This window comes from Prunus persica, chromosome G7 (genome assembly GCF_000346465.2).
Source record: "Prunus persica cultivar Lovell chromosome G7, Prunus_persica_NCBIv2, whole genome shotgun sequence".
NCBI lineage: Eukaryota > Viridiplantae > Streptophyta > Magnoliopsida > Rosales > Rosaceae > Prunus > Prunus persica.
In genome coordinates this window covers 9,252,450-9,279,354 of record NC_034015.1, presented here as the reverse complement: position 1 = coordinate 9,279,354, position 26,905 = coordinate 9,252,450, and the positions used below count along the sequence as shown (strand labels likewise).

Sequence of the window (26,905 nt, the reverse complement as noted above, 5' to 3'; positions counted from 1 at the left end):
CTTTGACTGGAAGAAGGAGGTGATATTGAAGATCACGTATGCAGGTTCCAGAATTGCATAACTAATCTTCAAAAGGTCGAAGAAACTTACAAAGATGATGGTATGGCTATCATCTTGCTGAGGTCTCTACCTTCGTCTTTCAAGCACTTTCGAACAACTCTAATGTTTGGAAAAGAGTCCTTGAAGCTTGAAGATGTAATTCAAGCTCTTCAGTCATATGCTAAACTAGATCATATAACTGAAAGCTCTCAAGGCCTTTATGCCAAAGGCAAGGAGAGGGGGCGGGAAAAGACAAAGGAAGAGAAAACATGCAACAGAGGTAGGTCAAAATCCAAGAAGAAAAAGGAAAAAAAGGAAGGTTGCTTCGAATGTGGTTTAGCCGATCATTGGAAGAGGAACTGCAAGATTTGGAAAGAGAAGAAAGCCAAGAGGGAAGGAAGCTCAGGTTCAGCTACTGCAGTCACCGAGCATGAGAGTGACGGGGAGTTTCTTTCAGTAACATCAGGCTCCAAGGCTTTCACAAATTGGATTTTGGATACCGAATGCACTTTTCATATGTGTGTAGTAAGAGAATGGTTCGATACTTACAAAGAAGTCAGCAGCGGGGAAAAAACTTAATAAATTTAAGTTATTTCTTTGGCCCAATTATCGATTAGAAGATTTGGCTTGGGGGATGATTCTTCATGTCCTGTAAAAGGAATCGGCACTGTTCAAATCAAAATGTTTGATGGGATGATACGAGTTTTGGGGAACGTTAGATATGTCCCTAGACTAAGAAAGAATTTGATTTCCTTGGGTACTTTAGATGAGGTCGGCTATGGGTACGAGTCTAAAAAGGGAAGACTCAGGGTAACGAAAGAATCACTGGTGGTAATTCGAGGTGACCTACAACCCAATAAGTTGTATAAGTTAATTGGGACCACTATAGTCGGGGGAGCAGCTGTTTCTGTAAATCAAGGTATATAAGACAAGATTGAACTCTGGCATCATAGGCTCGGGCACATAAGCTAGAAAGGGTTGCAAGAATTACACAAGCAAGGCCTGTTGGAAGGCATGTCATCTTGCAAACTGGACTTTTGTGAATATTGTGTTCTTGGAAAGCAAAGGAAGGTATCATTCACGAGTAGCAGTGCAGATAACCGAAGCAAGGAGCAACTCAGCTATATTCACTCAGATGTTTGGGGCCTTGCACCAACCAAATCAAATGGTGGAGCCAGGTATTTTGTTACTTTCATGGATGATTTTTCTAGGAAGGTTTGGGTTTATTTCATGAAGCAAAAATCCGAGGTTTTTGCAAAGTTCAAGGAATGGAAAACAGAAACCAAGAATCAAACTGGAAGAAAGATCAAGTACCTAAGAAGTGACAATGGAGGTGAATATACGAGTAATGAGTTTACCGATTACTGCAAGCAGGAAGGCATCATAAGGCACTTCACAGTAAAGAAGAATCCCTAACAAAATGGAGTTGCTGAGAGGATGAACCGAACTCTAATGGAGAGAGAGAGAGAGAGAGAGAGAGAGGAGCATGAGATTCCATGCGGGATTGCCTGATAGTTTTTGGGCAGAGGCTGTTAATCATGCAAGTTATTTGATTAACAGATCATCATCTACAGTTCTCGGTTTTAAGAGTGTAGAAGAGGTATGGTATGAGAAGCCGGTGGACTATTCCAAGCTCAGGGTATTTGGCTGTAGTGCTTACGCACATATTCCAAGTGATGAAAGGTCCAAGCTCAAATTAAAGTCTACCCATTGCATATTCTTAGGTTTTGAGAAATGAGTGAAGGGTTTCAAGCTTTGGGATATCAACAACAGGAAAAAGGTTGTCAGCCGAGATATTGTCTTTGATGAGACAATCATGCCTCTGAATAAAGTTGAGAGTAGTAGGTAGAAGAAAGACGATGCTGAAATTGAAGCAACAAAGATTCCGTTAATCGGTTCAGACGAAGAAGAAGCTCGGGTGGAGCAAATTGAGCAAGATGCCGAATCTGATGGTTTTGAGGAATAAGAAAAGCATCAGCATCGTTCACCAGTTAGGAATCAAGTGGAGCAAGCAATAAGGTAGATTGAAGGCACTCTAATCTGCCACACATCCCAAAGGGTTCGAACTCCAATCAACAATCCACCTGCATTCCAGAGATGCATAGCACTGGACAAACCTAATCGGAACAAGAAGAAACCTGACAGGTTTGGGTTTAACCAAGACGAAGTTAATTATGCTCTCAACATTAGTCAAGGAGATCCAACTACTTATCGAGAAGCTATAGGAAGTGATGAGCTAGATAGTTGGATAAGTGCTATGACAGAAGAAATGGAGTCTCTTTACAAGAACTCTGTTTGGAAGTTGGTTCCTAAGCCCAAAGACAGAAAGCTAGTTGGATGCAAGTAGGTATTTAGGAAAAAGGAAGGACTACATGAACAAGATGCCGTGAGATTCAAAGCAAGGCTTGTGGCTAAAGGGTACTCACAAAAGGAAGGGGTGGATTATGATGAGATCTTTTCACCCGTAGTCAAGCATACTTCTATCAGATTTCTTTTAGCAATGGCAACTCAGCATGACATGGAGATTGAACAGATACATGTGAAGACAACGTTTCTTCATAGGGATCTAGAGGAGACAATTTTCATGGCTCAACCAGAAGGGTTTATTGAATATGGAAAAGATAACCTAGTATGTCAGTTAAGGAAGTCCCTGTATGGCCTGAAACAGTCTCCAAGACAGTGGTACAAGAAGTTCGATTACTTCATGCTAAAAATCAATTTTAGAATATGTTTATATGACTGTTGCGTGTACTATCATGTGTTCCAAGATGGGATGATCATATTGCTTTTGCTATATGTGGATGACATGCTAATCGCTTGTCAAAACAAGTCTAGAATTCAAGACTTGAAGAAGATGTTCAGCGAGGAGTTCGACATGAAAGATCTAGGTGCAGCACAGAAGATCCTTGGCATGGAAATTCAGAGAGATAGGACCGCTGGAAGGATCTGGATATCACAAGCCAAGTATATTCAAAAGGTTCTTGAGAAATTCAACATGCAAGAAGCAAAGGTAGTTTCGACTCCTTTGGCAGCTCACTTCAAGTTAAGTGGGCAATAGTGTCCTAAGTCCGAGGAAGAGCAACAAGTAATAGAGAAGATGCCTTATGCTAATGTCGTGGGTTGCCTCATGTATGCAATGGTATGCACATGTCCCGACATAACTCAAGCAATCAATGTTGTTTCCAGATACATGGCAAATCCAGGAAAGCAACATTAGGATGCAGTCAAGTGGATTTTGCATTATTTGGAGGGTTCTTGGCGACAAAGGATTATGTTTGAGAAGCAAAAAGAAAATGCAGGGGTGTTGGGATATGTGGATGCCGATTATGCAGGGGACTTGGACAAGAGAAGGTCAACTTCTGGTTATGTGTTTACATGTGCAGGAGGACCGATCAGTTGGAGGGCACTATTGCAACCAATTACAACTTTGTTGACCACAGAGGTAGAGTATATTGCATTGGCCAAAGCTGGAAAGGAAGCAATTTGGCTTAGTGGCTTGGTAAGTCAAATGGGAATCACCCAAGATTGTGTGAAGCTGAAGTGTGATAGTCAAAGTGCCATTCACTTGGCAAAGAATCAAGGTTTTTTTTTTGGAAGATCAAAGCACATTGAAGCAAGATATCACAGAATCAGAAATTGGGTGGAGTCTAAGGAGATTTGGATTGAAAAGATTCATACGGATGACAATGCTGCAAATTTCCTTACAAAGATAGTGCCGGCCAAGAAGTTCAAGTATTGCTGGAACTTGATCAATCTCGTTATTGATTAAAGTGGAGCACCTCCTCACTTGAGGTGCAATGAGGCAAGAAGAAGATTGCCAAGGTGAAGACTCTTGAAGATTTCTAAAGCTGCTTTAAGGAGGTTCAAAGATACTATGGGGTGCAACGATCAAGACTTGGTTTGACTCACCAAGATGGAGATTGTTAGGATTTTGGCTTATTAAATATGTCCTAGTTGGTTTAGGATTGTTTTAGGAAAATTAGAGATATACCGATTCTTGTCCTAGAGGGATTATGAAAGAATTTCCGTTTTCCTTATTCAATTTAGGTTTGGATTTCTAGAAGTTTATTTGGATTTGGATGAGTGTAATTTCCTAATCTACTTAGGAATAGGAATTCAATCAGCCTTGGGACATATAAGCCAACTCTATATCTATAAATAGGGTGCGGCAGGGCTTATTTTACAGGTGAAAAATAGCCAGAGACAGCCGTGAGTTTTGAGATTAGTTCTAGGGTTGCAAAAGTTCTGTAATCTCTATTATTAATCAAAAGAGCAGTGATTTCTCTACCTAAAGAAATCACAACTGGACGTAGGCAAAAGTTCTGCCGCACCAGTATAATTCTTGTGTGTTTCTAAGTATTTTAATATTTGCTAGTTTAGTCTATTGCAGCTGGTTACATCAAAGAACAACATCTAGTGTGCGGGTTGTTTAACAGAGGGAGTGGTCCCTTTGATGTTGATTCTCCATCTTGTAGCTCTCCAAATAGGTACAAAGATTTGCACCTCCCCAAAGCTCTTCACCAATAATTAAATGGGATGAGAGAATGAGTAGACAACAAGTGAAGAGTGGTGCTAGCACCTTTACTTTATGTGATAGATTCAAGGGGTTAAGGAGAGAGAGCTTGATGTTTTCTCTCTTCCAATTGACCAACTTGAAAAATCCTAGGATGATATGACTCTATAGCTACACACTTATAGGATAAAAAAATGTAACAAGAGTGACAAAAATGCCCCCAAGCCTAGTGTAGCCACACCCATTTTTTTTTGTTTCATCTTTTTCTATCTTGGCCCAACACATTAATCCTATAATATGTCACATATGTGCCTAAGTTCATATGGTCAAATCCCTTTCGAATTTCCACGCCATATGGGATCTTTAATTAAAGTTTCATAACTTTAATTGAATATTAAATTAATCTAATCAATTTAATTACTCTAGTGACTTGACTAATTCAATCACTCCCTTGTCTAACGAGTGTTGGTCCCGATCATCCTTAGTTGACCGTGTCAAGTGTCGGGTCAACCATTTGACCTTTGACTTTTGACTTTGACCTTTGACTTTCACATTGACTTTGACCAAGTCACAAAATCATTCATTCTCTTCATAATTTCCCAATCGATTCCTTTTCGGTGTGCGATCTTATAGGTTCTAATTAGCGAGGCAGTGGGTATGATTGATTCACTCTGAATCAAGTGTGAATTGTATCCCTCCATACAATTCTCCCTATTGGTGAATGCTAATTATAATTAGTTCTTACAGGGCTTCCACAAGCCATGAGTGACACCTAGTAGTATGTCATGGCTACCCTAGCTAAAAAGAATTCATTCAGAGAACCTAGTCAGTTTATTATTACAATGCAATTTGATCCTTCTCTAGTTCAATACTTTATGTCATATTCTCGGGATATGGTAAACTTGTGTCAAAATCTCTAATATGACATCTCTTGATTATATGATTCAATTTGATGAAATTGCAAACGTTCTTGTTTAAATGTCCATCCAATACTTTGGCCAAAGATTCACGAATCATATCTTTAGAGTATTCTCTCCTTATTAAGAGTAGAGATTCCTTGTTGTACATTCACCTGTCTCTGCGTACACGCTGAGAATCCTGAGGAACACCTTTAAGTCACATCATTTTGATACGACCGTATAGTGCTCTCAAAGAGAAACAACATATACAAAGACAACTGTGATGTCCCAGGTCTAAGGATTAATTTGCATGATCACAACTTAGAATTCTTTGTTTGACACTTGTGAGTAAGACTTCCATACAAGAATTCTAGAGTTGATCGCGTTCAGTGGACTTCATCTTCTATAGAGCACCTACACATCTGTCTCAATGTCTCTACACGAATGACTTGAAACTAGTCATCCTCTCAATTGAGCAGACATAATGTGTACTTGCCTTTGCAGGTCACCATTGTCCAATTGGTGATCCTATGACCATGAACATTTTAGGATACGATATTTATATGTATGGAAATGTCTCGTGTATCTAACTTCTTTGGACCACTTTCCATTTATATCTTAATTCATGGACTTATTACTTTATGTACGTTATGTATCTAAAGCAATGTTCTTGTCCCTTTACTATTATATATTATTTCCTTAGAATTATCCATTTTATATTGGGGTCATGCCAGTTGCCTCTCTCTTTGAAGTTCTAGAGGCCAATAAGGTTTCTGACAACTTTTCATGCCATTGCCTTGGATTTTCCTGATGATATTAATGATCACCTTCTTGCTTGATTCTGCCTATCCATTTGCCTGAGCATAGTAATTTGATCTTGAGCCTACTTGCCATATCTTGCATCTCCCTGGATATGAAGGAAGTCCCTTTGTCAGTTGTAATTGATTCAGGTATGCCAAACATGTGTACAATCTGCTCCTCAATGAAAGTGATGATCTCTTGAGATGTAGTGGATTTGACTGGTTTAGCCTCCACCCACTTAGTGAAGTAATCTGTAGCCACAGTGATGACACAGTGGTGTTTGCTACTGGCTGGATAGATCTTACCAATGAGGTCCATTGCCCATCCCCTGAATGGCCATGGCTCAACAACTGGATTCATAGGAACTGAGGGAGCTTGCTGGATTGGTCCATGTTTCCGGCAAGCTTCACATCCTTTAGAATATTCTATGCAGTCTTTCACCATGGTAGGCCAGAAATAACCATACCTTTTGATCAGCCAGCACATTTTTCTTCCGTTCTGATGAGCTCCATAGATTCCCTCGTGGACTTCTCCCATTACTTTCATGTATTCTTCCTTCCCCAAGCACCTCAAGAGTAGCTCATCCTTGCTCTTTCGGACAAAGTCTCCATTCCACATGAGATAGTTCAAAGCCATGATTCTTATCTTCTTCTCGGAAGGAATGGTTGGATACTGCAAATAACTAATTATAGGCAATTTCCAATCCTCCTCAGTCATTATGGTAGAATTGACATCTATCTCCATTCCCCTGGTCAGAACAGATGGTAGACTCTTCTTCCCTACTTTGATGATTCTCTGTATGCAGTCTTCAGGTATTTGCACTCCTGTTGCTATTTGAGCCATTTCATTGGCTGCAAAATTCTCTTCCCTTAGAATATGTTCCCAAGTGGCTTCCCTGAATTCTGCCAGGAGATTTTAGGCTGCCAGCAAATAAACAGTTAAGGAAGGATTCAAACACTTGTATGCTTCAGCAATCTGCTTCATAACAAGCACGGAATCTCCAAGCATCTCGAAGCCAATGATCAAAGCTTCGTACTCTGCACTGTTGTTGGTGCACTGAAAATCTAGCTCGAATGAATAACAGTGTTTGATTCCTAATGGATCTTCTAAAATAATTCTTGCTCTAGAAGCCAGGTTAGTTTTAGACCCATCAAAATACAACTTCCAATGGGTGGGATTATTGAGATAGGTGTGAGCTCTACTCAGCAGATCTGCATTGGCTATATCCATGGAATCCATGTTCTCAATCTCTTCCCCTGGATGATCTGCAAAAAAATTTGCAGATGGCAAAAATGACAGTGGATCAGCCTCTATTCTCTTCATAAAACCCTTTTAATGCCAGAGGGCCAACTGTTGGTGTAGAGTGGAAGGAACACATAAGCTTTGGTGGATCCAATCTCTCCACGTAATGCATTGTAAGTGGTAGAAGTGGTGTCTACCACAAAGAAAACAATCTTCAGCTTCTTGGTTCTTACCGTGACATCCACATCCAATATCCTATGGGTCTTGGTGATGCCCCCAGCGAAATTGGTGACTGTAAGACTGTTCACCCGTTTTCATGTTTACTCCTGAGGTGGAAGGGCGAAGTTCCCCACTGGCTTGGAGACCATTGGTTGGTCTACAAGTCAGCTTTCTTTGGTGTGTGAGCGTGCCACTGCTAGCAATGTAAATTCTAACAGACTTCTTTTTAGAGCGGATAACTTGCGCCCCAAGTTACTGACTTCTAAAACAAATGATTGTGAATTTGGGTGAAGAATATCTCCCAAGTAAGTTCTTTTCTTGCCTCAGACTGGTGAGGACTTTCAAAATTTATCTCAGTATCAAATGGCTGTTCTGGCCAGAAATATTTGATAGAAGTTGGGCTGTTTTAGGCAGAACTGCCTTTTACAAAACAATAGATATGCATATTGACGCTAGGAAGGTTAAAAGATGGCCGGAACTCCATTTCTGCTTGGATGGAAGGCTCTAGCTTGGGCTGGACTGGACACGCCTGGGTTGGTCCGTACTGCTTCGTGACTTCAGATGCCAGGCTGAGCTATGAATCGATACCAAAGTTCGATTTTGGCAGAGCTTTATGTTTACTTCACGCTTCGTGAGGCCTTTTAGTGGGCAGAACTGCAGCTTCTTCAGTTTGAAGGGGCAGAAGTGGCTGTTCTCGAGGACTTAGCAAGCTGGAACTGCACTGTAAAATTTGTTGAGGTTTTCATATTTGTGAAAACTCAAACTCTGCTTGTCTTGGCTTTAGCTGAACCAAATTTGTAACGAGAGAAGTCTCGTTTTGAATGACTTATTTCGCTAAGTCTGAACTTTGGAAGTTCTGATCTATAGCTGGCTTCTTGTGTGGCTCAAATGAGCTTCTGGTTGCTCCAGTTTGTTTGAAGGTTCTCAGTGATCAAGTGATCGTTTTGAGTTTTTTGCCTTTGGTTGATTTCTGATTGTTTGATTGATGAATTGAGTGTTCTTTTTTGTTGTTGTTGGGTGTCCTTTTCTTCCTTGCCTACTTTCGTTTTTATAAGAGAACCTCTTGGGGAGGTGATTTTAATTCTAAATAATGGGCAGCAAAAAGATCTCCTATAATGTAAAGTAAAAAAGGGATTCTTGTCAATCATGGCAGATAGGCTCTCAGTAGTCACCTCCTAAAGCAGTCCCTTCCCTGGTTTCCTGGGTGGTAGCTTTCTATTTCAACCAACGCCACCGTCTGTGTAGGCTTTTTATGGCGGTTTGGTTTTTCTTTTGTATTTTCTGAACAGCTCCCTGTTTCCCGTTCTAATTTAGGAAGCGTGACCTGTGAATTCCTTGGAAGATGGTGTATTGATTTGGAGCAAAATCTCGAACACAGATGGGTTTTGATCTTCTGTTGGCAGTGTTTCAGAGATATCCCTCTCATATTTTAAACTTAGTTGGAATTGCTGACTTTTCAAAGTTGAGGTAATCACGTGGGTGTGTTTTTGATCCCTTGGGTTTGAACCTAACAAAAATTACGGGCTGATCCTTGAAGCCCAATTGAAAGTTTCCACGTTGGTCTTTCTTAGGCTGGGGCTTCGTTTTCGACATTTTGGCGTGAAGCCCAACCTGTCTGGACAGCTTGGGCTGGGCAGGAATTTTCACCATGGGCCTGTCTTTTGTATTTTGGCGTGCTGAATTTAGGCCCAAACAAAGACGCGTTGGGATTAGTCTTTTTCTGTTCTGTCCAGCTTAACCAATAGTCTATGAGGTAGTAGATTGATAGATGCACCTCTATTTCTTCTGAACTTTCTTAATCTTCTTCCGATTCTACCTCAACCAAATGGACTGAGGAAGATGGTGTCTTGTAATATGCGCATTTGGAAGAATTTCTCTTCTGCTGCTCTTCCCTTAGCAATTCTTTCATACTTGGAAGCTTTATCTGCCAATTCTGCCAAGTCTCCAAACACCATTCCATCGAATCTCTTTCTTAGAGAAATATTGAGGGTGGTCTGAGCCATCTGGGCCTTTCTTCCAAGGGGATTCTGCACTTCATTTTGAGTTTCCTAAACCTGGTGATGAAATCCTAGGCAGGTTCATCCTCACTCTGTTTAAGAGCCGCAAGATCACTTATGGTGACTTCTGGCTGGATTCTGAAATAATAGTCGTGGAAAGCATTCTCCATCTGCTCCTATGTCTGGATAGAATTGGTTGGTAAATTGGTATACCAAGTAAAAGCTTGTCCGAACAGGGAATTCCCAAAAAGCCTAAGCTTCAATAAGGGATTATTCTCTATATCTATGCATTAGACAAGGAATTTGCCTATATGTTCGACTGATGACGCATGAGCGTATTCTCCATTGAACAAAGTGAAAGTTGGTACTTTAAAACCAGGGGGTAAAGGCATCTGATTAATGTAAGCTGGATATGGCTTCTTGTAAGTGGGCCTTTCTCCTTTTCTGACCTCAAGATCCATCATCTCTCTAATCATTCTTTGTAGTGCCCCCATGTCATTCAAAGCGTTAACATGAGGTAAGTTCCGTCCCTGTTCTGGCTAATTCTGTTCAGCCCTCTGTTCAATTTTGTATGGTCTGGGTATGACCTCCTCCCTATATTCTTCATCTTCTTCGAAATCTGGATGATTCATCCAGTTTGCCCATAGCTTATTCCTGTCGTTGTTAGCGAAAGGATTAATTCCTCATCTGCCTCTTCTACTTCTTGCTAGTTGGGTAAATGGATTGGGATCATTCTTCTAGATCTATAAGGCAACATTATTGGCTGTTCAGGCAGGTGTGCCACTAACTGGCCATGTGGAATCTCTGGCCATGGAACAACTGGAAGTTTTGGCTGATTCTGGGGAGCCTGAACTGGTGCTGGGCCTAGTGGAAGAATTGGAGCTTCCTATTCTTGGGTGACAAAGGCTCATCCCCTTTGTCCAGCCTGGATCTCTACTACTCCAGGTACTCCAGCTATCTATGCAATGAGGGGATTTTCTTGGTATGGCCATGCCAATCCTAGTGGAGGTCCGAAAGGGAGTTTTAGTTGCTGGACTACATTGTCTGGATCTGGATTCCTCGTAATAGCAGCCTCACGATCCTTCCTAAACTGCCTATTGACTTGCCATTGCATCATGGCTGTCATGTTGTTCAGATTGTCATGGCTCATTTGTGCTGCAGCTTCTTATCGAAGCACAGCCTCCTGTATTTGGTTTATCATTTTGGAGCTAGATCGGGAACATCTACTCCTGGTATTGCCGTAAGCTGAATGCCTAGCATCACTCTCTTCTGATTCATGTCCTTCTTCTCGGAAAGCTGGTTGATCTCTTTCCATGGCAAAGCGTGGGTTCTGGCTTGAACTTCCAATATTCATACACTAAAAAGTGTTTTTAGGAGTATGTATATTGTGAGGTCCCACCGTGCGTGCCAAATTGTTCACTCGTTTAGATTTAGTTCCTGTGATGGTATGGTAAAATTCCCCATTGACTTGAAAACCATTTATGGTCAACAAGTCAACTTTCTTTAGTGTGAGGGCATGCCACTGTTAGTGGTCAATACTCTAACAGACTTATGAAAATAGATAACTTGTGCCCCAAGTTACTGACTTTAAACAAGTGATTATGAATTTGGGTGAGGAATATCTTCCAAGTAAGTTCTTTTCTTGCCTCAGACTGGTGATGACTTCCCAATTTCTCATAGTAAAAACTAGCAGTTCTAGCCAAAATGAATATTGAAAATAAATCAAACTGTTTTAAAGAGAACTGCCTGTTACACATTTTAAAACAAAAGGGAACTGCCACATATGAAATGACAACAGAACATTAGGCTTCGATTTTTGCTTCGATTGTTGCTTGTGACTCAGGCTGGACTAGATGTATCTGTGCTGGATTCAAACATCAGCACCTTCAACTGATGAGGTTCAGTTGGAAATTAAGTTTTAATCTATTTTAGCCATGAAAAGGCTTGTTGGATGGGCAGAACTGGGATTTCTTCAGTCTGGATTGGATTGGAGTGGCTGGATTGGCAATTTCTGGTCCGGAACTACACTTCAGCACCTGTTCTGCTTAATTGTGGATCACTTGTGATATGTTCTGATGATTCTCAGATATCAAGGCATCCTTGTAAATTTGTTGAGGTTTTCATATTATGAAAAACCTGAATTTTTCTTGATTGGCATATGCTGAACTAAATTTGTAATGAGAGAAATCTCGTTTTCTTTGTGAATTACTTCTTTAAGTTGAACTGAAGTCAGACACCTGAGTTCTGCTTGTTTTGTCAGAGACTGGATGTCTTTTATAAATCAAAGAGCTTGGTTGCTTCAGAGTCTAAAGGCTTTTGGGATCATATGATATGTTTGAGTTTGTCGGTATAACTTGAGAGTTTTTGTTTTGATTGAATTGTTGGTTGTCTTTCATCATGTTCACCTTCTTTCATATTTATGGAGAATCTGAATGAGCGTTTATTCCTTAATATCTGGAGGACAAATTTGTTGAGAGGATTTTCCGTTCCAATGCAAAAGAGGGGAGTAATTAGTCTGACAAGAAAACCCATCAGCAGTTAGTTTCCATGATGCTCAATTTTGATCTTCTGACAACCAACTCTCCTCTCTCTTGCAAATCTTTTGTAAACCCAACTTGCTCTTATGCGAAGCCTTCACGAGCATAGAAAGGAAACTTGGCCCTCCTTTTGTGGCATTAAATGGTTATGGGGAGTGGTTTTCCGATTAACCCTTCTACCAACTCCCCATCACTTCCTCTGCCCTGTTGACACCTTGACTTTAGAGTCACGTGGGCTTTGTGGAGAGAGATTTTTCAAAATCTGCTGACTTGATTTCTGAAATTGTGATCAACGGTGATGATCAAATTTTGAGCCTTTGGAGAGATTAGAAGCTAGGCTTTAGTTTTAAAGCCAATTAGAAACTGATTTGTCCAAATTAAATCACCATTAATGGAAATTAATCTTTAATCTGTAAATTTATTCCTTGCAAATTGGTTCGCAAACGTCTGGGCTGACTTTTGATTTTAACAAAACAAAGCCCAAACTCTTGTTTTTGATATGGGTTAATAGTCAATTGGGTTGGCGTGTGGAATTTAAGCCTAAACAGAATGGATGATATTTATTTAGATGAGCATTTTGTATTAGAACTCACAAAATGAAAGAAAGAAAGATAAGGAGTTTTTTCTTTCCTTGATTTTCTCTGCTATAATCTATAACACCCATTACTGATGATTCAATCCTATGATGCTTCTTGGAATTTCGGTTCCCGTAACTTCTCCTTACAATCACTTTGCAGCTTTTTTTTCCTTGAAACTTTCAAATGTTTTCATCCAACAAAATTGATTTACTCCATGACATGGCTACTAACATGATTTGTCAGAGAGATAAAGGGATAAACGCAGGAAACAGAGAGAAGAGAGAAGGAAAGGAAAGAAAACGGAAGAAAGAATTAAAAAGGAGGAGAGGGAGAGAGAGAGAGAGAGAGAGAGAGAGAGAGAGAGAGAGAGAGAGAGAGAGAGAGAGAAGATTGAACTCGGTGAAAGAAAAAAAGAATAAATGAAGCGTTGAAAGTTGGTATCATCGTATGGTAAAAAATAGATATTCGTAACCAATCCGCATCGTGGACTCCGTAACGAAGAAAGACCCCATATACAGTCTCCTTCTATTGAAGGTTTCCTTAAATAAATTTGAGGGACAACTTTTAGAGTCACCTACAAAAAAACAAAAACAAAAACAAAAAAATTCAATGATCAAAACCATCTATTTTTCACATTTTCATACCATAAAATGTCATTGGTTAATGCAAACATCAACAATTAAAATTATTAATGAGGATAATATGGTAAATTCACACTCTTTCATATTAATTTTATTTTAAATAGAAACAAAATCAGGTAATGAGTCCTATTTTTATGGAACACAACTTCCTATTATCTTTTTTAATTCTATAAAATAAAATAAAGAACCAATTGGCACATGCGTGAGCATATGCTAAGGGGCTAATATATATATACAGTCCTTATCTATTGAGGTCTCTCAAATAATTTTATTTTGAGAAAAACCTCTTAAATTAAGAGGAGCAAACCTGTCTTTTCTCCTATGAATTTAAATACTCCATTCAATTTGGGCCACATTGTTGTCCTATTATAAAACAAAATTCAAAACTCATTCACCAAATTCAAAAGCAAAATACTTAATTTATGATATCTTAATTATTAATTTTTTTTTATCACTAAACTATACTCTCTTTTTTTGGCAAACACTAAACTATAGTCTATTATATACACTAATTTTTCTTATATTTTAGCCTATAATGCTAAGTCAAACTTAGAGAATTCCAGAATTAGGGTATTTTGGTCAAGTTAAATTGTTTTTTCTTTATAGCTAAAAAGTCTGGGATACTTCTTCACTACTAACGTGATTTTCGCAAAAAATTAAGAATTAAAAATTAAAAATTTTTTTTTAAAAAAAAGACAAACGTGATGAGTCCAAATCAAAATCATGTGGCGAGAAAAGCAAAATCATAATTCGCAATAATTTAATCCCCAAGGGAAAGTTAGTGTCACTTTGTAATTTGTATAATCTGTCAAATCACGTGACAAGAAAATCAAAGTAAACACTTTTCCCACAAATAATGCACACATAAACAATATTCTCTGATTAAATAATCCCACCAACACGGTAAACCACGTGACGTGGCCTCCATCTACGGCAGGCCCCAGGACAAACCTTTTTGTACGCACATGTACGGAATCTTCTCCTTTGGCTTAGAAGTCTGCGACTCACACCTTTGGCTTCCCGTTCCCCTTCCCTTCCCTCTCTCCCTCTAGTCTTCGCCTCTGAGCGACTCTCTCTTTTTCTGCGTCTCTCTGAATATTGTGAGGACAGAGAAAAAAACAGTGGAAATGGAGAGGTACTTGAAGGACTTCGAGGTGGAGAGCAAGAATCCTTCGGAGGAAACTATTCGGAGATGGAGAAAAGCCGTCGCGCTCGTCAAGAACCGTCGCAGGAGGTTCCGCTTCGTGGCCGATCTCGCTAAGCGGTCCGAGGCCGAGAGGAAGAAGCGTCAAATCCAGGTCTCTCTCTCTCTCTCTCTCTCAGCTTATGCAGTTATTGCGTTTTTATTTTGATTTCGTTATAAAAAAAATAAAAAAAATTATGAACACGCCGCCGTTTATAGAGGTTTTGCTGCTAAAAATATGCAGTTTTTACGTTTTTATTTTGATTACGATTTTGTTTTTATTTTGTTTGGTTACCGAGAAAAAAAAGGTAGGAAAACAAAAGAAATTAAAACGATTTTCATATTTTAATTTGAGTAATTTGGACTGCTAAAAATTCAGTGATCGCTAATCGTAGGTTGTAAATTAAAACTCACAAAATGAAAGAAAGAAAGAGAAGCAGGAGGAGGCGTGTGTGGTCCCACGTTTGTTCTCAACCTTTCTTTATTATAATACTGTTTTTCGATGCCCGTCCGTTTCCATGTGATGCCCCCATGCCAGGTGGGGCTCACGTTCGACTGACGACCTTTTGTACTATTGTATTGATGGGTTCACTATGTTTCTTGCGTTTAATTTCGTTTGCCTCAACAGAAAACGACGCGTAGCAGAGTAGTCCATGGTTTACATAACGACGACGCGTAGTACGAATATAAGAAAAAGACCTTTCTGACTACATCTTTCGATAATGGCAAGGGATGAATTTTCTAGGAACTTTCGCATGACAAAAAAGTCAAAAATAATGACTTTAAAACAAGAGGGTATCGCCGTGTTGATAGCGGATGGCTATTGACAGAGATTATTGGCCAGAGATTATTGGCCGAGTCCCTGTCCAATTTGATCCTTAAAATGGGTGGCTGGGTCACCCAAGTGGGGGCATCGTGGGCTCTTTAAATTTTCTATAGATGATATTTCACACACTCGAATCTTAAAATATTAAGATTAGCTTCTTTCTGTTTTATCTTCTATATATATATATATATGGGCAAAAAGCAAAGAATTGTGAGACATTCAAAATATCAGAAAATGGTTTAATGCAAACATTCAGAAAAATTGTTTTGGTAAGGAGTATTATGAATCATATTAAATTATCAAGAAAAATTGTTTTTACATTAACGTCTTGTTTGATTATAAAACCCAAAAAGGGGTTGCAGGAGTTGGCAGATCATGCTCAACTATTTGTTTAATTTCAGTTGATTGTGATTTTCAGTCAAACACGGTGCACACACGGATTTGGTCATCTTTCTGAAATAATAATTGTCAGCACCAATGTATGCTTTCGTGTATTAGAAAACAGTATGTTAAATTCTAGTAATTCTTAAAAAGAAAATATATATTAGCTCCAACTTCCAACTTTCAAGTGAAATTTGCTAAATTATATTAATGCTGAAAGTGAAAGATACTTCAAAATAGTATCTTATGGGCCTAAAAAACTTAGTTTTAATTTTGATTTTATGGTATAATACTAGGGTCATGCTAAAGAATTGAGGACCCTTTGATTTATTGCGTGATAATAAATCCTAGGGTTAATACTAAATACTAGGATTCATGATTGTTTTTTTCCTTATAGCCTGAAAATCTTGTTGGTCATACTATCTTTTGAAATCCCATTACTCCACCAAATGATCATGATAGTTGTTGAAATCCCGTAATATACTATTTTAAACACGGAAGATTATTTTGTTCAAAACAAACAAAATTGAAGAATAGGCTTTTGAATTCTCCCATAATATACTGTATATGTTTGAATATACTCGGTGGTTATCTGTTATTTTCAGTTGAAGACTTTGACTTGTGAACTTTTGCTGCTACCGTAGTTCTGGGGGACTATGATTGTCATCTGTTTTTTGACTTTGTTATTCTTCTTTGTTTTACCAGGAAAAGATTCGAGTTGCTCTTTACGTTCAGAAAGCAGCACTGCAGTTTATTGATGGTATTATCTTTAAGTTTATAGGTCAAGTAAAAGTTCATTATGTGTCCGCTGATGTCATGTATTCATTCCTTCTCTCACTTTGTTATGTGATCTTATGAAGCTGGTGCTGGTGATCGATCCAATGAAAAGCCAAGACAGGATGAATACAAGCTGTCTGAAGATGCCAGAACCTCAGGTTTCAGCATTCACCCAGATGAACTTGCATCTATCACGCGTGGCCATGATATTAAGGCCTTGAAAATGCATGGTGGAATTCATGGGATTTTAAGGAAAGTCTCTGTCTCGCTAGATGAAGGTGTCAAGGATAGTAACATACCAATCAGGCAAAATGTTTATGGCTTAAACCGCTATACGGAGAAACCTCCCCGAACATTTTTTGTGTTTGTATGGGAAGCCCTACAAGACTTAACATTAATTATCCTTATGGTATGCGCTGTGGTTTCAATAGGAGTTGGAATTGCCACTGAGGGGTGGCCAAAAGGCATGTACGATGGTGTGGGAATTTTAATTAGTATAGTTTTGGTGGTTATGGTTACTGCCATTAGTGACTACAGACAGTCGTTGCAATTCAAGGATTTGGACAGGGAGAAGAAAAAGATTTTTGTTCAGGTCACTAGGGATAAAAAAAGACAAAAAGTTTCCATTTATGACTTGGTTGTTGGAGATATTGTCCATTTGTCAATTGGGGACCAAGTTCCAGCTGATGGGATTTTCATATCAGGATACTCTTTGCTGATTGATGAGTCAAGCTTGTCAGGTGAGAGTGAGCCGGTCAATGTATATGAAGAGAAGCCTTTTCTTCTTTCAGGAACTAAAGTGCAGGATGGGTCAGGTATAATGCTGGTGACAACAGTTGGTATGAGAACTGAATGGGGAAAGTTGATGGAAACTCTGAGTGAAGGAGGAGAAGATGAGACCCCACTGCAGGTAAAGCTGAATGGTGTTGCTACAATTATTGGTAAAATTGGTCTGAGTTTTGCTGTGTTGACATTTTTGGTATTGGCAGTAAGATTTTTGGTGGAAAAAATACTTAACAACGAGATCACTGATTGGTCTTCAACTGATGCAGTAATCCTATTGAACTACTTTGCTATTGCGGTAACTATAATTGTTGTTGCAGTTCCCGAAGGATTACCATTGGCAGTGACGCTGAGCCTTGCTTTTGCTATGAAAAAATTAATGAATGATAGGGCACTCGTAAGGCATCTCTCAGCATGTGAGACAATGGGTTCTGCTAGTTGCATTTGCACAGATAAAACAGGGACATTAACCACAAACCACATGGTAGTTAACAAGATATGGATATGTGAAAAACCTTTAGATGTAAAAGGTAACGAGAGTAAAGAAATATTGAGTTCAGAAATATCTGGAGCATCAAGCATCCTTTTACAGGTTATATTCCAAAATACAAGCTCTGAGGTTATTAAGGAAGATGGAAAGACCTCCATTTTGGGGACACCAACAGAGTCAGCATTATTAGAATTTGGTTTACTTTTGGGTGGTGATTTTGATGCCGTGCGCAGAGAGGTTAATATTCTTAAGGTTGAACCTTTCAACTCTGTGAGGAAGAAAATGTCTGTGCTTGTAGCTCATCCTCATGGTGGGAAACGAGCCTTTTGCAAAGGTGCATCAGAAATAGTACTGGGAATGTGTAACAAATTTATTGACTTTAATGGAGAATCTGTTATTCTCTCCCGAGAACAGGTAAAGAATATCACGGATGTCATTAATTCTTTTGCTTCTGAAGCCTTGAGAACTCTCTGCTTGGCTTTCAAAAATATAGATGACTCTTCCATAGAAAATGACATCCCAGATGATGGCTATACATTGATAGCAGTTGTCGGTATCAAGGATCCTGTGCGCCCTGGGGTCAAGGATGCAGTTCAAACTTGTTTAGCTGCTGGAATAACTGTACGAATGGTCACTGGTGACAATATAAATACCGCTAAAGCCATAGCTAAAGAATGCGGCATACTCACAGAAGATGGTTTAGCCATAGAAGGACAGGAGTTTCGTAACATGTCTCTTGAGCAGAAGAAAGCTGTTATACCGAGGATTCAGGTTACTGTATAATTTCATTGGAAAATTTTCACCCTCAACCATAACTATTTAAAGATGTTCACAAAAAATTTAAATGTTCATGTGGGTACAGGTGATGGCTCGGTCTTTACCGTTGGATAAGCACATCTTGGTAAAAACTCTGAGAGATGAATTTGGTGAGGTAGTTGCAGTGACTGGCGATGGGACCAACGACGCTCCTGCTTTGCACGAGGCAGACATTGGACTTGCTATGGGCATAGCAGGAACAGAGGTTACCTTCATCCAACAAAATTGATATACTCCATGACATGGCTACTAACATGATTTGTCACATACTCAAACTCATTTCATGTATGTCGCATGTAGCATGCATTGACAATACACATAATCTTTGATGGTAGGACACATGGCGCGTCATGTTACTGAGTAAAACAATTATGTTAAAAGATATATTCTTGGTGCATAGCCAGAAGAAAAAACAATTGAGGCTGTAGTTTCGAATTATTGTTGTTTGTTGTATTATTTTTGTTACTAATATTACTATTTTGGTGCCCATATTTACCCTTGGATAGAAATGACCACCAATATAGAACTGCTTCCTAAGAAAACCTGAAAAAGCCTTAGATGTGATAAGAACTGCCCTCTTCAGTACCCTCCTACCAAGAAGCTGGTGAATGCAACTTGATTGTTGTAACTTGTATAACATTTACCAGAAAAAGAAATTGGTGTCTTGTTCTTTTTGTTAATTTATGTTGCTTTTTAACACCCCTTGACTTGGGGAATAGACCAACTTGAGATATTTACTGTGATTTCCCTCTGGTCCTCGTGCTAATTATAGCATATACTGCTTGCTAAAGGAAAAGGCAACTCCAAACTACAACATGTACCTCAACGAGCTGCTCTATGACTTTTCTAAATCATTTTTGAACCATTACTTTGTCCAAGTAGTATACTTGGAATGGTATCCTTCCAATAAATTTCAATTGCTGATTTCTGGAAATCACAAGTCCCTCTGCTTAAATCAACTACTCCATTATATTTAGCTAATTATTGACGGGGCGTTTTTTTTTTTTTCCTGCAATCTGAATGCGCATAAGGTTAACTACCATTTTGTGTCATTTAGGATTTGTTTTCTCCTCTCGGCTGCTTGATAATTGGATGTTGTTCCTAGTTCTAAATAGCCAATTCATGGATGGTATATACAGGTTGCCAAGGAAAGTGCTGATGTCATCATATTGGATGACAATTTTAAGACTATAGTAAATGTGGCCAGATGGGGACGTTCAGTGTACATAAACATTCAAAAGTTTGTGCAGTTCCAGTTGACAGTTAACGTTGTTGCTCTAATAATCAATTTTGTTTCTGCATGTGTCTCAGGTATGTTGGTCTGGCAGATTTTTCTTGCATGCTACACCATTATATTTGTTTAGAAAGACACAAATAAATAACGATAAATTTCACAACTCTTTCAGGATCTGCTCCCCTTACGGCTGTGCAATTGCTTTGGGTCAACATGATTATGGACACTCTTGGGGCATTGGCACTGGCAACAGAGCCTCCAAATGATGGACTTATGAAAAGGCCCCCTGTTGGGAGGGGTACAAGCTTCATAACCAAGGCCATGTGGAGGAATATAATTGGCCAGAGTATCTATCAACTGATTGTCCTTGGAGTTCTCAATTTCTATGGGAAACATCTACTTGGACTTTCTGGCTCAGATGCAACTGAAGTTCTAGACACTGTGATATTCAACGCATTTGTGTTTTGCCAGGTACATTTTACGGGTTAAAAGCAACCCTAGTTTTCTCTTTCATCATCAACACATTTAACTTCAATACAGCCTATAACTTCTTCTGGGCTATGCATGTGTCCGTCCGTCTCTCTAAAATCTTAACACACCAGCATAAGTACTCGAATCCCACATACATGTGATGTTTTTTTGCTTTTGTTTTTATCAGGTGTTTAATGAGATAAACAGCCGTGACATAGAGAAGATAAACATATTCGTGGGCATGTTTGATAGCTGGGTATTTCTAGGCGTCATGGTTTGCACAGTGGCCTTCCAAGTTATTATAGTAGAGTTCTTGGGAGATTTTGCTAGCACTGTTCCGCTAAGCTGGCAACTATGGTTACTCTGCATTTTACTTGGATCAGTTAGCATGCTTGTTGCAGTTGTGCTCAAGTTCATACCGGTCGAAAGTACAATTAAGCACCATGATGGATATGAACCGCTTCCTTCTGGTCCTCCCGACAGCATAGTTTGAACAGGCACATCGAAACTGCCCTTTTTTCTTCTAAACAACTTCCTGAGGTTTGAAAAATAATCCCAGTTTTCCTTTATAAACCTGCGAAGTTGTTTGAAGCACAGTGATGCTTGAAATCCTTCAATGCCATGTTGGGATTTCATTAGTTTTCCCAGATGCCTGAGTGGTTACGGGTTACAGCACAATCTGCATCACTGACGTGTAATTTTGTATTTCAATTTATAATATAAATTGAAAGACTTGAAATCCCAATATATTTCAGAATATGAAATTTTCGAAATCTTGAGATACCTTCTAATTACAATCCAATTTTCTTCGGAATTTTCAGATTTGGAACTATTGTTTCTTCAAATATCACGTCTTGAGTTTTGGGAGTAACCATGGTTTTTTTTTTTTTTTTTATAAATAATAAATAGTATAGCCGACCGGCTATACTCGGGGTATTTTAATTTTTTTTAAAATAGTATAGCCGAGCGGCTTTACCATAGTTTAAAAAAAATATATATATATAGTATAGCCGTGCGCGATACTTGTTTTCATACACCTAGACGCTAGGCAGGTCTTTGTTTTTTTTTTTTTTTTCCATAAATAGTATAGTATCCTGCTATACTTAGAAATTTTAAATTTTTATCAAAACTAGTATAGCCGCGCAGCTTTACTACAGTATTTACTGGATGGTCTATGTTTCGCAACAGCATATCATTACCACAATTGCCATTGCTTTACGACCGGTTCCAAAAATATTAGTATTTGGGAGGAAGAATGAGAAACAATCATATACTCTTACTTTGAAAAGTGAAGCAAAAATGATACATGCAATTTGATACGGTGACTTAATAGAAGTCCCATCGTTATTCTTGATAGGAATCATCGTTTGGTCTGTAGGCTCGAACAAGTTCAAACTCAATCCCGAAATTTTGGGGTGGAATCCATTGCCAAACCTTAGTTTTTCAAACTGAAAATCATGTATGAAATATTTCTTACCGAATGCAATAAAGTATTTTGATACCTTAGTTTTACTCCAATCTTGGTTCAAAGAGAACATGGTTCGAAAATGGTCTATAAATAATTAGGATCGAATGTTGTACAAAGGCGTTGCTTGTACATGTAATAATACAACAACACAGTGAACTCTCTTTCTTTCTCTAATACAACACCGCAATGAATTCTCTCCCTCTATCAACTAAAACAATATTCACTAAGAATAAAGTTGCACATTATCTCACTAACCTCTTCACCAAAAATACTTAAGCCAGCAAATACAAAACAAACAAAAGAATGGTAATTGCCAAGGATCAATTATCTAAACCTCCGTTTTGCTTCTCCGTAAGCAACAACTCCCGCAACAGTTATCATGTAACCACCAATACCGATAACAGTGACAGGATTCTTGAAAAGAAGAATTGAGATAACAACAGCCACAGCACCTTTTGCATTGCCTAATACCTGATGGCAACATAATTCCAGTCAAGAAATTAGATGGGAGTTCAAGAAGAATAACAAAAGATATAAAAAATAACAGAAATTTTAGTCACCTACAACAAATTGATTCAACTGCATTTAGAAGTGTTTGCACGAATTGTGCAATGAACCTTCGTATATGCATATACATGGAACCCTAACATTAGACGAACAAAAAAGAAAACAAAATTTTAGAGTCATTCGAAGGAGCTGAAGACGTCAACGTCCAAACTATGTGAAGATGCAGTGGCTGCTGAACCGGCTTATTTTTTAGGCTGCTAGCAGCAACTTTCTTTGACCAACAGCAGTTTTAATCAATTTTTTAAAAATCCCAGTCCAGATAGGGTTGACTAATTAAGCAGGTGTAGTGTCATCCTATGAGCTTATATTTTAACTATCAGTTTTTGGGCTACTGGGAATCGGAAAAAAGACACTTCTGATTGACCGGCCTGCAGACGCTTCAGGAGTAACGAAAGCATTGTGTGTGTGTGTGTGTGTGTGTGTGTGTGTTTCCAGCCTACAGTCAAATGATTAAAATGGTCCACTTCCTAGGTTCTTCAAGGATCATCCATGCAAAAACAAAACATAACGAAAAAGCCTAAGATCTAATCAGTTAATGTGTGCCGGGCGACCGAATCCATGCAAAAACAAAACATAACGAAAAAGCCTAAGATCTAATCAGCTCATATGTGCCGGGCGACTGACACAAAATAATTTGCCTCGCCGGGCAACCCACCGCCACCGCCAGTCGACCGAGGCAGGAATGCACGTCTTGTAAAGAGCTGGACTGTAATTATATACATACATATATCGAGCAATGTTCTCTTGTCAAACAAATGCTTATGTTGCAAGACTATAAATTTATATCAAACATTTCAGAATAAACTAACATGATCAATGGTCCATAATAGTGTGGCAACCTAAGCATCATATATTGGGAGACATCTGGTCAGAGAACCTTTATGTATGCACATATACCTAAACATACATTATATATTGTGTATCATTTTTTATCCACTGAAATTAGAACAATCGACCTAGTAATTTGGGAAATAATTATGTAAGACGCAAAGAACTAGGAAAAACAAGGTGAGAGATGTCAAAACCTGAAGTGTTAATGCACTTGTATGTTTGGTCACCAAGAAATTTGACAAATTAGCAGAATACGCCATTACTGAATTAACCAAAAGAAGTAACCACATGAATTTATGCTCTCTTCCAAGTGACAGAGTGTCATCTACGACATTGGGCTCCATTATAAGTGCAGCAGGCAACAACACTAGAATAGCAATTGGAGACATATACAGCAGCAAATTCATGGAGTTCAACTTTTCCCTGTTAAGTACAAGACATACAAACAGACCAAATAGTAATAAAACACCAGATCAAGAAAAAAGGAGTGCTCCAATTTGGCTTGAGATGAAGATGGAAGAGAACTAAAAAGGAAACATTTACAATTTGAATAGAAAATATCACAATTCTAACTAATCAAAAAATTATAATATTCTTTGCAGAATGTCCATTCCTTGTCAACCAAGTCGAGCAAGATGGGAGTATATCCACGTGTATATCCAAGAAAAAGCGCAGAAACACCAAATAGAATCCATTCTCGTTTCTTTAACTTAGAGGAAAAAAACTCACAGTTTAAGTGTTTTAGTCATGAGTCCTAATCGTAAAAACAGTTCTACTAGCTCACGATTGGTTATTATATTTTAATTTAACTATATTTAACTATATATATTATGTCTGTCTGCAAAGAAATGATTTAGATTGATTTGCGCAAACCCGGAATCTTTGTAGCTACATGAAAACATGAGTTTCAGGTCTCTTTTGGGGCAGGTAACCAAGAAAACGGTTGGGTGTGAAGCAATCAAAGGGCTTCTATACTTCTCTAGCCTACTGCTAAATGGCTTTCACTCCTAGGACCCTCATCCCTTGCTTCATTCTTTGGAAAGTGAAAATATGTAATAATATAATATTTGAAAAACAAAAGTTAGATTCCAACACATTCAGAGATCAGCCTTCATAAATTATTGAAGTTCACTCAATAAATTATCAGGTGGTAAATGTTAATTACCTGAAACAGTCCAAATATAGAGAGTTAATATAAAGTTTAAACAAGTGTTCAGATGAGAGATTATACAGTGAAAAGCTTTCAAGTTTTACCCTTCAGAAGAAAGTAGGATACCCTGAAGAACAGACTTAAAGGCCCTTGCAGCAGTTGCACTAATGCACATAACAAACCCAAAGAAGTGAAAACTTGGCTCACCCTGCCACCAACCAAGAAATTCGTGTGATTCCACTAATATTGCAATGGAAGCACATTGCTTATACGAAAAATGAAAAACGTAGATTACAGTATGACATATGAATAAGGAACCTAGCAGTCCACAGCATCAATTAACTGAATAGTTTATTTCTTCTTCTCCTTTGTTTATTATACATGTATAGTTTACAAAGAAGAAAGGATAACAAAACAAGTAGAGAAACTAAGAAGCAGGCTGTTACATTCTTCAAAACTATCAGATACAAATATCATATGCCAACACAAACTTGAATCACCAGCCTCGCATCACTACATTAGCCATACATGGTTTTGGATTATGGTCCATCCTTGTTTCTTAATTGATTACACCAGCCACGGTCTAGCACCGGTCATTATCAATTACAAGTGATTTAGTTTTAATTTTTTTACCAATATCCTCTCTATTAAAAGAACAGAGCATTTCCAATTACTGTAATCTTCAATACCACTTCTCAAGCCAAATGCAATAATCACCGGAAATTGACATGATTTCAAGTTTCAGCCAGATAGAATATCTAGCTAGTGTAGAATAAACCATCACAAGTTAACCCCTGTAGCTGAACTCCAGATCTGGATCAGTAAGTAGCATCTCTCAACTATATATTCATACGAAAGTAAACAAATTCAAAACAAGATACACCGGGAATTTAACAGCATTTGTATACAGACCAAATCAACATTAACTTTCCCAAAAAATTAAAAAATAAAAACTACACAGAAGCAAATAAAAAGCAATGTTAAAGCTATGAAATGGTGATTACAATAAATGATCCAATGAACAAAATAAGCATACCCCACTGGCAATCACCACTCCAGTAACAACAGGCACAAGAGCAGCATATGTGACCCAAGCCTCCCTCTTAAGGGTCGCCAAATACGCAAAAAGGGCAGTGAAAAACGGTGTCGTTGCACCGACAGCCTGATTAAACGACACCGCAAGGTATCTGAGTGAAATATTGCCACCCACAACAGACCCACAAAAGACAACGCTCAAAGTTGCAATCTTGACGAACTGGGACTTAGATTTGAGGGTCTGCAAAGGCACAACCTTGAGGAAAACAATGGAGATGTAACTGAGAATGGCGCAGGCAGCCATGTGGCACATTGTGAGGAAGATTGGGAATCTGAAGCCATAGTTTGAGAGCAAGAACTTGTTGAGTAGAATAACACCAATGTTTGATGAGTACCAGAGGATTACGAGGGAAGATATGAAAATGGCTTGTTTCTTTGACGACATTTTCAAAGGTTTTGGTGAAAAGATTGGTGCTTGGATTTGTTTTCTCCTTGAACCAGGTGCTTGGATTTGTTTGGAGAAGCTCTCATCCGAGCTTCGATCTTCAATGGAAAATAATTATTTCCTCTTTTTGGTCTCTCGGTTTTTTTTTTCTTTTTTTTCTTTTTTTTCATTTTTTAATTTTTTTTTTTTCGGTGAAATCCTTTTTTTTTTTCTTTTTTTGATATGTATGTACGACGTGTAGCGTGGGTGGAAAGGAACATGCCATCGTGGCATGAAAGAAATGTTTTTTTTTTTTTTGGGGGGGGGGGGGGGGGGGGGGGGGGGGGTGGTGGTAAACGTGATGATGCTAATTAATTCTAAAGTCCCATTTAGGATTGTTTTTTTTTGGTCAAAAATTTGATTTACTTTAAAGTTAAGCATTTATCAAAACTGGATACAAACAGTAGTTTAAGGTATTTTGTAAAAATAAAATATCTTGATTATTTTAAAAGCAATAATTTTTTGATAGTAACCTCCCAAACCCACTATGAATCCCCATTTTTTATTAAAAAAATATTTATTCTATATTATAACACTTAAATGTCACCTTAAATTATCATTCAAATCAATTACATTCTATTGAATTATAAAATTCAACTCAACAACTCAAAATAATCTCAATTCAATTTGACAAAATTAATTAAATATTATATTATAATATATATTAATTGAAAATAAATATATTACTTCTTGGGTCAAGCCTAGGGATGAAGATAACAATACAATCCCCGTCCCATCCCCGACCTAGGATTTTTAGAACTCAGGGGTCCCCATACTCGCCCTCGATTTTCTCATGAAATTTCCCGCCATTACGATCAGGGAGCCAATGAGAACTCAGCCCAACAGAGATTTATGTCATCTCTAGGTGGAGAGGGGATGGAGAGCGAGAACGAAGATGATATTGTCATACCTAGCCCCGAACCGGCATGCTTTCATACCTACG

General features: G+C 38.4%; 2 protein-coding genes across 2 annotated transcripts; one reads left to right on the top strand and one right to left on the bottom strand.

Annotated features, from left to right (window-relative positions):
* On the top strand, positions 14,453 to 21,241 carry LOC18769409 (putative calcium-transporting ATPase 11, plasma membrane-type). Its single transcript, XM_007204606.2, has 7 exons — positions 14,453 to 14,764; positions 16,562 to 16,616; positions 16,717 to 18,677; positions 18,769 to 18,927; positions 19,862 to 20,033; positions 20,129 to 20,427; positions 20,615 to 21,241. The coding sequence occupies exons 1-7, from the start codon at positions 14,594 to 14,596 to the stop codon at positions 20,918 to 20,920; spliced, it is 3,123 nt and encodes a 1,040-aa protein (XP_007204668.1). The 5' UTR covers positions 14,453 to 14,593; the 3' UTR covers positions 20,921 to 21,241.
* Positions 21,952 to 26,075, bottom strand: LOC18771817 (probable sugar phosphate/phosphate translocator At5g04160). The gene is made up of 4 exons (XM_020567684.1): positions 25,480 to 26,075; positions 24,548 to 24,651; positions 23,488 to 23,716; positions 21,952 to 22,366 (listed from the first exon to the last, which is right to left on the bottom strand). Exons 1-4 carry the CDS (start codon positions 25,921 to 25,923, stop codon positions 22,220 to 22,222), a joined length of 924 nt encoding a protein of 307 aa, XP_020423273.1. The 5' UTR covers positions 25,924 to 26,075; the 3' UTR covers positions 21,952 to 22,219.

Coding starts and splice junctions, on each gene's coding strand:
- LOC18771817 (XM_020567684.1), bottom strand. CDS start 25,923: ATGTCGTCAAAGAAACAAGCCATTTTCATATCTTCCCTCGTAATCCTC. Junction 24,652..25,479: donor GAGTGGTGATTGCCAGTGGG/GTATGCTTATTT, acceptor GGTTGGTGGCAG/GGTGAGCCAAGTTTTCACTT. Junction 23,717..24,547: donor ATCCTACTTTCTTCTGAAGG/GTAAAACTTGAA, acceptor TGTACTTAACAG/GGAAAAGTTGAACTCCATGA.
- LOC18769409 (XM_007204606.2), top strand. CDS start 14,594: ATGGAGAGGTACTTGAAGGACTTCGAGGTGGAGAGCAAGAATCCTTCG. Junction 18,928..19,861: donor TGGGCATAGCAGGAACAGAG/GTTACCTTCATC, acceptor TGGTATATACAG/GTTGCCAAGGAAAGTGCTGA. Junction 20,428..20,614: donor ACGCATTTGTGTTTTGCCAG/GTACATTTTACG, acceptor TGTTTTTATCAG/GTGTTTAATGAGATAAACAG.